Source organism: Corvus brachyrhynchos, unplaced genomic scaffold (assembly GCF_000691975.1).
Source record: "Corvus brachyrhynchos isolate BGI_N302 unplaced genomic scaffold, ASM69197v1 scaffold28, whole genome shotgun sequence".
NCBI classification, from domain to species: Eukaryota; Metazoa; Chordata; class Aves; order Passeriformes; family Corvidae; genus Corvus; species Corvus brachyrhynchos.
The window spans coordinates 6,479,897-6,492,355 of record NW_008246058.1 but is presented as its reverse complement, the minus strand read 5'-3'; the positions used below and the strand labels follow the sequence as shown (position 1 = coordinate 6,492,355).

Here is a 12,459-nt window from a genome sequence, read left to right as displayed (position 1 = left end):
ATTTGGAGCCTCCCAAAACTGTGGGTCTTTGCTATTTACACTTTTCCAATACTTAGACACCTCAGGGATCTCAGAATAGGGATTTTTACCTGGGGCATGGCATAGGAACAGTTTCTCAAGATGTTTATAAATACATTTGTTTCCCTTGCGCTTCTATTTTGCCCAATGTAACTCTGGTGCCTTGGGAATCCACCAGGTGGTGATACCATTTGATACTAGGTCGCGCTTACAAGAAGTGCTTCCTACTTCGTCTGTGAATTTTTTTCCCATTCTCCAAATACATTCTTCTCCAATCGTGGGAGTGCTTAAAGTCCGTGCACCTGGACTGGAATAGTTCCATTTAAGTTCAGTGGGACCTAGGCTGCTTCCCTTCAAAGGCCACTTTGCAGCTATGAGGGTCCCCCCGCATACCCAGCAATTTGACACGTTTAATTCTCTACTAATTGTTTCCCCCAGTTCTACAAACAAATTTTTCCCACTCATCAATAATTCATCTGAATGGCCCATTTCAAGCTGTGGGTCTTCCTTAGGCTTTTCTTCTGCCAGCATTTGTTCTTTGACTAGATCTTGGTAATGTGGCTTAATTTCCAAATACCTAGGGTTATACATACACACACACACGGGCACGGGGACACACACACACACACACGGGCACGGGGGGACAGGGACACACACGGGCACGGGCACGGGGGGACACACCAACAATTCACTTGCCCCAGGCACGAGAATTAAAAGCACTGTTCCTTAGCACTTGTTGACTACAAAAACATACTGTGGCATACACTGCCGCATCTGATAGAGACAAGTACACGCATCCACACACCCAAGGCACACTTCGGCCCCCACCCCATAAAGTAGCCTTTTACTGGGATTTCTTCTTTCCTGCTCAATAAAGACAAAAACCTCCAGCCATTAGAGGTAAGTCTGCACAGTATGAAAACTTAGGCAAAACATTTAACATGCTGCATGCCTGCTACTCCACTGAACCATCACAATTATACAAACCATGTCAATACTAGCTTTCTTTCAGGAAACAAATCAAGGGCTTGCACTAGGGACAGGTAAAGTACAAAATAATTCAGGTGTGATTAGCAGTTTTATTAAAGAATCTTGAATATCTGATACATCTTATTAGACGACAATTAAGCACAACTAATAACTAATGTTTTGTCCATCAGTATATTCCAATATCAGTTCTGGCAATCCACAAAAAAATAAAAAAATACCAAAGATCAGATGAGATTATTCTGAGTACTTAAAAACTGACCATCCACCCTCTGTCATAATCATCTGAATTCCTTATATAAATTAAACCTTATTGAGCCTATGGACTATTTCACACACTCATTACACCCAAATGATACAGAAAAAACCCCCTCAAAATTCAATATCCTTTTTACATAGAGAACAAAGCGAAACTTCATAAATGCATGCACAAACCTGACAGGCTTTCACCAGCACTCAGTAATTGAAAAGTCAACATTTACATAGTAAGGCTTTCTTCCTAAATTACTACAGGACTTATGAAAAACACGGATGAGGAACTCAGATAAATGGACTACAACTGGAACCAGAACCAAGGCTGTGATTTAGGAGCTTTTGGGTCATCTGTCCCTGTCTTTAGTGAAATAAAACTCAAATTTCATGCAACCTGATTTCTTCATTTCATAAACATTTAATTTTCTTAAGTAAAACACATGAGCTACAACATCCAAAGAGAATTATCCTATACAAACAAAAAAAAGAAGAAAAAAACAGTCAGCTAAAATTGCATCTGCCTATTCAGAACATAAGTTAGAGTCACTGCATGTTCAAGGTCTGTCATGCAACAATACAAGAGAAATACAAGATACGCCTACAATGATAAAACCTTTGATTTAGGGTTTAGGATTTTCTGACTCCTGGTCAGTAAAACAGACAAAATGTAGCCTGGACAGGAGCCTTTACAGACAGGCGATGAACCAACACTGCTGGGGGGCTGTGATTTAATGACGTCAGGACTTCTATAGCAATACTGGCAAAAGAAATCAACCCTCACAGAGTCCATTTGGACTCTATTGCAACAAGGCTCATGAAAGGTCTAGAAAACTGGTCTTACAGGAACAGCTGATGGAGCTGTGTTTGTTCAGACTCAAAAAGAGGATGCTCAGGAGGAACCTCATTGCTTTCTACAACCATCTGAAAGAAGGCTGCAGTGACGCAGGGGCCACCCTGTTCTGCCATGCCTGCAGTGAGAGGACCAGAGGAAATGGCCTTAAACTGATACAGGAGAGATGCAGATTAGGTATTAGAAATTTTTTTTTCAGTGTTAGGGTAGCTGGGCACTGGAATACGCTGCCCAGGGAGGTGGCAGTCACCAACCCTGAAAGTGTTTAGGAGGCATCTGGATCTGGTCCCGGGTGATGTGGCTCAGGGGTTAGAGTGGTAGTACTGGGCAATGGTTGAACATGATGATCTTGTAGTTCTCTTCCAACCTTGACAACTCTGTGATTCTACCTGAAGCCCTCTGCTTCTGCAAGGACCACGTGTCACAGGTGAGCAAACGGGCAGCATTGCAGGTAAGGCTCAGCAGCACAAACTGCTGCTGCCCCGGCCAAGTAAATCCTGAATAAGCACTATTTATGAGCTACAATACCTTTGTCCACATGCAACTGTACCCATTTGAGGCTAAAAAAATGGTGGGTTTGTGGAAATGTTGCACTGTATTATTTCTAGTTGTTACTGAATGATTACACAACTAAATACAACCTGAAGCACAGAAATCTAAAGGTAATAGAACATTTAATTATCTAGCTACTTCTAACCTGAAAACCAAAACGAATGTTCTCAAGTAACAAAATAAAAATCATGTTGGGGGTAGGGTGAGAAGGCAGCATCAGCTTTCCTTCTGTAGCATTTCAGAGGGAATCTAATAAAAGAAGAAAAAGTTACAACCATACAGAACTTATTTTGATGTATAATTATAGAACTGTCTCGAGGTTTCGACTGGCATATTTACCACAGGATTTAATTTATTATCTTAGTTTTGTAACTAAGTTACTAAAATACATCAGACTGAAATAAATCTGTTTCAAAATAATGTCTCACAACATCTATAATGAGTGACAAGATGTAAACTTCATTTTTAACAGTTGGATTTCCAAGAAGGGAATATAAATTTCCTTTAAGTGGGGAGAAAAGCTACTCAGTGAAAATGACTGAAGAAAAAATCAATTAAGTGCAAAGGATTGAACTTAACATGTTGCTTAGAAACAAAGTTTACAGACATGAAAAACACATTTATTTCTCAGGAAGAACATATAGAAAATAAGGTTTTTAGTAAACCTTAACTGAAAGACAGCAAAACTATGCTCAGAGAAGGGCTTGGAAGTGCCCTGAAGTGAAAGCACTTCTCAAAAAACAATCCTTAACAAGACAAGCTGGAATACTGCATAATTTCACAGCAGTAACTAAGCCAAAAATCCTTACAGCAGAAATATGATTTTCCCTAAACAAGAGTTGAATCTGTGGGGTGAAGGATGTGGGGAAGGGAAGGCAGGGGCACAGAAATAGCGGCTGTATGTGTAAATCACTGAAAGTATCTTCATATAATTAAAGATCAGTGCTTTGAAAAATAAAGTCAATGCCTATGAAGATTTAAGTGCACCAGCAATAAGTAAACACAATTATCTGAAAAGTAAATGCCTTACCAAAAGCCCAAAGTGCAGCCCTAAAATACCAAACATTCACATTGAAGCATCTTTTGCTGAGGACTCAACAACAATTCTGCAATTTTCCTCCATTAGCTCACACATCATCAACTAAACTTCACCTACAGATTTCTAACAGAGAGCTGGGTTGAACCCTCTCACCCCCACTGAAAATCTCATGCTGCAGCAGGCCAACCCAAGTGTTTAAGACTTTCCTGACAGGAAATCTTACGAAAAAAATTACACTTTGTAAAAAGAATCATAGGAAGACATCACTGCAGGAGAAACTTTCTAAGATGAAAAACACCTGTGAATTCATAAATGGTGGATAGCCTCCTCAGATTTCCAATAAGAATTACTTCAAGCTAAAAAACCTCTTGTGTTTTCTGTAGTTTTAGAAATAGTTCAATTCAAGCTGCATTAAAGAATGTTCTTGCATGAAAAGAAAAAGTTCAGATACGTTTTTAAATAAAAATTTAAGTTTTGAAGGAATTTGTAACAGCAAACAGTCGAAATTTGATATTATCTCAGGCGTTAGAAGCAAGAGACAAAATGACACCATAACAAAAGCATAACTAAGCATATCTGAAGAAATGGTTGTTACAAGCAAGTTTAAATACATCTTTATCAAACTGATTCTTAAATGTCATGCATACCTATTTCAAGCTCAATTTAAGGATATTTTCTTAGCGCACTCAAAAATGTGTTTTATATTAGATTTGCACAGCTTAAAAGAGGAAAACATTCACTTAAATTTGTCTTGCCAATATTCCATCAGTTTGCTCAAATATCACCCTCCTGTACAAAAGTTCAATTCTCTTAACAACAATCATCTCAAGACCACTAAGGCCTACACTAAGGCAGAAGACAATGCAACATCATCCTGACAATAGAGCACAACGTTAAGTATTATTCTGTGTGACAGCAGTGCTGAAGTGCCAAGGCCCTTATATTTCCCCTCTGTATCTCTGGGCCTGAATTTGTGCAAATATATAAAAACAGAGAGGGTACTGAAGTAACACACAGGCCTTGGGGGGAAGGAGGTGCCTTGCTTTCTCTGGTTTTTAGTATCCTGAATTTGAACATTCTGGCACGTAACAAGAGATTTCTCTACCTGAATTATCTGCATCTAGAAGAAAAAAAAAATAGCTTGAAAATCTGGCAGGATGCTTGCATAGGGAAACACAGCTCCAGGGAAAACAAACGGGGTATTTATAAAACTATTGTTTTTCACGTTGGCAAGACAGAAGACAACTCTGAGGAGCCTAAAAAGACACCAAAGGCTCAAGCTGGCAACCTCAACAGCCATTTTGTTCATGTTTTCATCTTTCCTAAGTTCTACCACATAGGTTAAAGGGCTGAACAGACCCCTAGCAAAGGGAATGCAGACTGAACATGAGCACTTTGCATTTCCTAAATGGTTCAGTCTCTTTAAGTGTATTTCACTGAGAAGAATACAGAGGCAGTATCTCTGTGATCCATGTAGTAGAGGCTAGGGAAGATGGAAGCCAACAGGAAATGTCTCCTGAATTGGCTTAAAGGGTTCAGCAAGCTCCCCTGACCTGGCTGCAGATTCCCCACCACTGCTGGAGGCAGAAGCATCAGCTTCACTGCCACAGGCTCACTTCCTACTAGGGTTAGAGTTTGCTCTGCTTTCTGTGCCCACAGCATGGGAACATGAAGCTGAAAAGCTAAGGGTGAGAGAAGCTTTGCCTTTGGACCTTACTTAAAGCCAGGATTATTGCCTACTTGCTGAAAAAGCGAAAAAGAAAGACTGGTACCAAAAATTGCTTTCTTGGAATGAAGTTTCTCCCAAACAGGAACAGTTGAACCCTGCATACCAGATCACAGGCTTACAGCTCAGCATAGGAGCCATCCTACGGTAAGCTGCATCCATCTCCGACACTGAGAAATTCGTTTCAATACTTGCTCTCCTACCAGCTACATGGAAAAAATTCAGCCGTTTTCTACCAAAAAAAATGAAGCATGGGGTCTAATTAAAAATTTAGATTATTTCAATCCTTTGAAGAGCTCCAGAAGAGAACGAATCTTTAAAACATTTTTTAAGCTTTAACAAAATATAGTTCTGATTCAAGCACCATGTTAATGTAGGACAATTAAAATTCCTTTCTGTTTTGCATTTTTTTTTCTTTGAGCAAACTGTATAATCCCACAAAAGAAGCAATAAACAGCTACAAAACCTTACCAAGTTGCAAAGAATTCTTAAAATTATCTCTGCTATAAAAGCAGGATAAGATTCTTTGGTTATAAGATAAAATATTAATTTAATAATACCTGATCTCATTATAAGCAAGAAAAAGCAGTTTATACTTACAGATTAAGCAATCTTGCTCAAACTGAATTATCAAAATAGATAGAATCAACTGCAATTACTTTGACTACATTGCCTCTTTAGTTACTCTTGACGTTAAACTGACTCTCTTTATGCCCTAATAAAGTTTTCCTGCTAGTATCATTAAATACACATACACATACTTACAGTATCAAGATTAGAACTGTAAGCCTTTTAAGTTTGCTTTATAAATTTGATGTCATTCTGTGCCAAGCCAGTCATACTAACTTACAGTGTCAGTAACAAAACATCACTAGGACCAGCAAAAAACACTGAGACAGATAGAAACCACCCATGCTACTTTCTAGCTCACTTGGAAAAGCAAAATGATCACCCAGACTTCAAGTCAGCCAAAGCCTCTTAAAACTTACAAAGCTCTGTTCTCCAGGCTTTCAGTGAACACTTAACACGCACAAATAAATCCATGGAGGGGCAATCCATGTGCCAAGCTACATCCCAATGTGTGTGTATGTACGCATACACATACGCACGGCCATTTCCATAAAAAGCTTTAAAGTGATTATGAATTATAGACAGGAAACTAATTTAACTTCCTGTGTGGACAGTCTTATCCTAAAATAAATGTGTCCATATAATACAGTATTCATCCCCTATAACTTCCTTTATAAAGACAAGCTTTAAGTTGGATATTCAGGATGGCACTGTGATTAACACACTGACACCTCAAGCCCCATTTAAAAAATCTGAGTACATACAAGCTTCTGCTCACTGTGAGGGAAAAAAGTCTTTTCGAGCCCATACAAATTTTCTTTTTAGCCTAAGTTTTACAAAACTGTAACTGTTACCTTCATCAAAGTCTGCATCATCTTCTGTATGCTGAGGAAAAGGGAAGCAATTTGTGATTTCAAGTCTGTCATCCACCACAAGACCCAGCAGTACTCCTTGGACCACTTCATTCCCCTGTCCTTCTTCTTGGTAATGTTTAATGATCTTTAACACAACCTAGAACACAAAACAATAAAATCACAATATGCAATGCATTCTTTTTGTCCTCAAACTATCTGGAATTCTAAATTTGTTGCACAGATTAGAGCTGCAAACCAAGTGAGCTACTGCCTTAAGCACCAGAAATTTTAATACAGGTTGAGAAATAGCCAGCCATCCTAATACTGTAGGAGAAAAAAATAGACCATTAAACAAACCATCAAAATGCAGTTCTAAACCAATTTTCTGAAACACCATTCTAAAATGAAATATTGATCTTTTTTACTTTAGCTTGTTGCTGTAACTGTGAGTTTTTAACAGTATCTTGCAGACCCAATAAGCCCCCTCTTAAGGGAAACAGTGCGCAAGAAACTAACAAAACATCTTCAAAAACTATTCAGAAACAGGTAGAAATTTTTTAAAAGGTGGAGACCACACCAAATTTCAATTGCATTAATCTTCCAAAGAACATCTCATTGCTGTTTTACTTCAGATGATAGTTCAATTTATGTGTTGTGAATGCCATGTCATAGAATATTTAAGAAAAATCAATGATAAAACAAAGAAATAAAAAGATGCACGAACTACTCATTATATTTTTAACAATATAATTACCACTTCCTTCCTTAACTCTGAACTCTACAATGAAAAATTCTCATGAGATGATACTGTAAATTGGAACAGTATGAACAAAACCACTCAAGAATAGCCAGTCATTTGCTAGCAACACTTCATACTTAACATTTTATACTTAACTAGAACTACAATAAGGTAAGACATGAATCACAAACACAGACTTCAAAGAACTTATGCTTTGTCCAGCATAAGTGGGGTTTATTTTACTAAACCCTAATCCATCCATTCAAAATGCAACAGAAAATGTCTGATGATTATGTCTTCATTAAAGCAATACTACTTTAACGTCTGCTGGCAAACAGACTAGTTTAATAGATTTCAGCTCAACCACCCTTAGAACAGACCTTGTGTAAGTACTGGCATTTTGAGAGCATTCTACAGGGGAGGGAAAAAAAAAAAAGAAGTTAAGCTCAATACTTGTCAGGAACATATACTTGAGCCTTCTCCTCTGTTGATTAGCAGATGTCACTTTTTGTAAAACACCATTAAAGTACTAACGTATTAAAGTACCTCAATACAGGTTAAATGGAAGAAAAAGGAGACTAGAACAGAAATTATTTACAAATACACTGACTTCTTGGGCTAAAATGGGAAAATGAACTTCATGCGCAGCCTACTTGGAGGCAGGGCAGAGAGGGTAAAACCGAAAAGAAATACCTATTTCCAACGAAGTTGGATTTAAGTATCAAAATGGACTAACATCCACTGATTCCTTGTTTATTTACAGTATCACTCACTTGTGCCTCCTCATGCATCTAGATATACTTGCATTGAAGCTTCTCAGTCATAGGTAGAATACAACATTGCACTCCCATACACATTCACATCTGTCACTCAAGTCCTTTGCAGCCACACCTTTTTATCCAATTTGTTAAAACAGGTCTACAGAGCAGAGACACAAAGACATACTTTGGTAATATACATCCCATTTAACTGGAAAACAGTAAGCAAATTAAGATCAGAGGGCAGTGAAGCAGTATTTAACAGTGATGGAAGCAGTACAGCAACCACCAGTTTGAGATCACCTGGGTGTAGAAGATGAATGTACCACAGAATCAGCACATAAATAATACTCAACTTGAATTTAGTGTAAAGTTAAGGTTTATCATATATTTGCCATAAGCCCTGTCTTCCATAGTCACCTGCCAGATTACAGCACAGAGAGCTCTCTACTATACAACTGTTCTCAGCATCTTTACAGTCTCGTAAGCTTCACTTTTTCCAGTATTTTTCTCATTTTCTCTTGAGCTCTCTACGCATACTGACTGCCCCTGTTAATGTGAATGCTGTTTGCCTGTTTGATTTCATTCCAGGAGCATTTGTGATACGATGCCAATTTGCTGCAGCGTTTCTGATGATAATTGCTCACAGAAAGCAGCCACAAATGAAACACGCATGAGCTGTCACAGAGTATCAATGATTTTTCAGCAAAAGAAAACTAGGAGTTCAAAGCTCTTACCCCAATACACAATGAAGCTATTACATAAGTCTGCAGTTTTCAACCTCCAGTCTGAAGACCAAAGCAGACATTATCCAGAGATAAAGACCCCAGGGATTTAGGCCTACCTGCAACCTTGTTTTCTAACAGAGTCTGAGAAAGGGAGCAGAGAAGGTCATGAACTCCATACTCTGCATTTCGTAACCATTAGGGCACTGCAGAAGTTTGTGTTTATGCCTGCACTGGAGAATACATTAGCTACCGAAATCACTTATTAAAAGATACATCCAATGACACAGGATCCTTGATTTTGTTCTTTGTTCTGGACAGTTTTATTTAGCACGTAAGACACCAGTCTTTTGTACAGCAGACTCTTCAACTCAGATTGAAAAACCTGCCTCCAAAATACTACCATATGACCCAGCATGAAATGTGCTCTGAAACTTGTGTTTCAGTACTAAAAACAGACCTTCAGGTGTAAAGCAGAACTATTTCTCTACTAATAACATCAGCTACAACACTAAAAATGTCATTTCCATTTGTTTGCTAGTCTAGATACAGCAGGAAGAGCTATGCAAACACCAGTGCCATGATATTTCTGATTGAATGTACAAACCAGTGCTTCATACTGAATAATCCACATATAACCAAGAAAAATGAGCACTAAGTTGTATCTAGACGTTTCCTAAAAGAAAAATATTTTATGTTTGTGAATCATCGGAACATAATCAGAGTAGCTATACTGGTCTGAAAATAAATGTAAGAAGTGTTAACATAAACAATGCAAGTAACACAGCATATTGATAAAGACCAATTTTTCCAAATAACACTTCAAAAAAAATCGCAAAGAAATCTAAATGAACACCAGTATAAGGATCTTTCAGTCAATGCTGATTCATTTTCCAAATACCACCTGTAATTCCCATCCAACTATTCAATAGCCTAATAGGAGATATTGCCCCTTTGTACAAGCTATGCCTGTTTTTAAATACCTGTAGACCTTTCGCTGCTATGCCATAGCTACACAAAATTAACAGTAACCAAACCAAACCGCATTTCAACTGCTACTGTTATTTAAGTAATGCAGCTGGCCAGCCAGGAAAGGTTATGTTCTTAAGGAGAAAATGTATCAAATAAAAAAAAAAAGCCCTCAGATTTCTAAACTCTAATACTCTGAACACAAGTCAACAATTATGCGCAGCATGATTTAGCAAATTTGCATGTAAGAAATATTCACGTACATAATGACTCTTTAGAAAAGGATATACAAGTAACTCCTAAATAAAACTCAAAGAGTCCCCCAACCTTATAAATTTAATGTTCAAAACACCGAATCACTTGGAGTAGCCATTTGTCAGATTTTAATGACCGCTAATCCTCAATTAAAAAAAAACAACCTTGCAGTTCTGCAGTGCTCCTAATCTCCAAATCTTCAAAGTACTGCTCAAACACTAAGAATGAAGTCATACTAAAAAAAATTAAAAAAAAAAATTAAAAGCCATTCTGAAACTATTAAGAACATCAAAGATACATATTTTAACTGCATACTGCCAGATTTTAACTTCAACTACATCCCGACAGTTGTCAATTTCTAAAGTTTGTACCTCATTATAGAAATACGTGTAACATGAACCCTTAGCTCAAGTATTGTGAGCCTTTGGGGGGTTCTGGGAACATCCTACTGTAGGGACATGAATACACCAAGATGCACATTTCTGCATTTATCTAAAGAGAAACAACAGCAAATCAAAGCACTGACGATTCACTTATGGCAGTGTTCCCTAGAGCTGAACATCACCATATTGAAACCAGATTTCCAGTACCTGTGCCGTGTCTTACACATGTGAAATCAAACAAGAGAGAGCTTCTGCTAGCCCACTGGATACATGATGTAGCACATTGATCTACAGTCTTAAATTAAGCATTTATATCTTTTTAAATGCTTAATGTTTTTTCCTCCCCAAGAAAGCTTTGTGGTCACAACCACTAGCATCAATTGCCAGCATCTGGGGAAGAGGATGGGGAGAGAATCAAGTAACTCTGTGTTATGTAGCTGGTTTTAGCACCAAAGTGGAAGGTGCCACGACTCTCTCATCCTCTCAGTACTTAACACTGCTGCAAAGGTGATCAATATTCAGCTTGGCAAAAGGGTCTTGAAAGCTATGACTGCTAAGAATGTGCGATGTATTTTGAATACATCCATATCACATATGGAGCCTTCACACAAATTCTTAAAACTCAAACCAAGAACTTTTATATTTGAGTGTTTCAGCATGAGCAATTTTACTTAAACTCCTAGCATAAACCAAATTCAGGAGAGAACTGATAATGCAGTTTCGTAAATGGATCAATCTCAACGTTGGTCATTACTAACAATGACTCAGGCAATTGTGTTTCACTCCAAGATGCCCAGAATCAACATCCACTTGATACACATAAAATGCACATATGCCACCTCTGGATAGAGTTGAACTGTTTAGCAACTAATATCCACATAAAGACATACCACATTTTACTCTAATTAAGTGGGCACGTCTCCTTCCCCAGGTCACCCTACACTAAAAGCAAATCTAAACTGGTGTCGTGTTGAAACAACCAATTAGCTGTGCAAAAATGAAATTCAATTAAACAGTTCTGAAATCCTCAAGTAACCACGCAATGGCTTTGTTTTTAAACAAAGACTTGGGAAAAAATACAAAAAACCTAGATATCATGAAACGTGAGCAATGCTAACATTTTAATAGTTCCAGAGGAGGTTTGTACACACTACAGATAAGGGCTTATCCTACACTTACAAAAGACAAGTTCTGGAAGCCGACCAAGCAAAAATTTGCCTTGAACTGATTTGTCTCCTGGGTATAGCACCACTTGATAAGACAATAACAGAAACTCTCAACTTTCCTGCCAGGAGAAAAGGAACTCTGAAGTAAATTAAAGATACCATTGCAACGACTAAGAGTAAGGGAACGTATGTCTGATACATATAACACTCTCCTCCACAAGATTAAGGAGACAGATGTTTATAGACACACATGAAAAATTCCAACTTAATCAGTGCAGTCCACAGAAATGGGTTCTAGGAAGCACTGTGACAGATAACATGTCAAAAGCACAAAATCAACAGGTTGATAACCTTGGTCTCATAGGTGTTGGATAAGTACCTTCATGGCACAAGACCTGTCACCATCTAAAGTCGTGGCATGAGCTCAGCACCAAGCTGAGTTGTGTGGTTGACAATCCTGCAGGATAGGACGCCATCCAGAGGGACCTAGACAAGCTCAAGAAGTGGCCCATGGGACCTCCATGAGGTTTAATAAGAGCAAGGGGAAGGTGCTGCACCTGGGTCAGGGCAACCCCCAGTACCAACACAGGCTGGGGGATGAGCAGATGGAGAGCAG

General features: G+C 38.2%; 1 protein-coding gene across 1 annotated transcript in view; it reads right to left on the bottom strand.

Moving 5' to 3' along the window:
- The window catches only part of EIF3H (eukaryotic translation initiation factor 3 subunit H), a 73,199-nt gene extending 64,821 nt beyond the window's left edge, over positions 1-8,378 (bottom strand). Inside the window, exons 1-2 of the mRNA XM_017746055.1 lie at positions 8,361-8,378; positions 6,849-7,005 (exon numbers count right to left, since the gene is read on the bottom strand). Coding sequence (XP_017601544.1) covers positions 6,849-7,005; positions 8,361-8,378 — 175 coding nt within the window. The remainder of the gene's footprint in view (positions 1-6,848; positions 7,006-8,360) is intronic.
- Between the last annotated feature and the right edge of the window lie 4,081 nt (positions 8,379-12,459).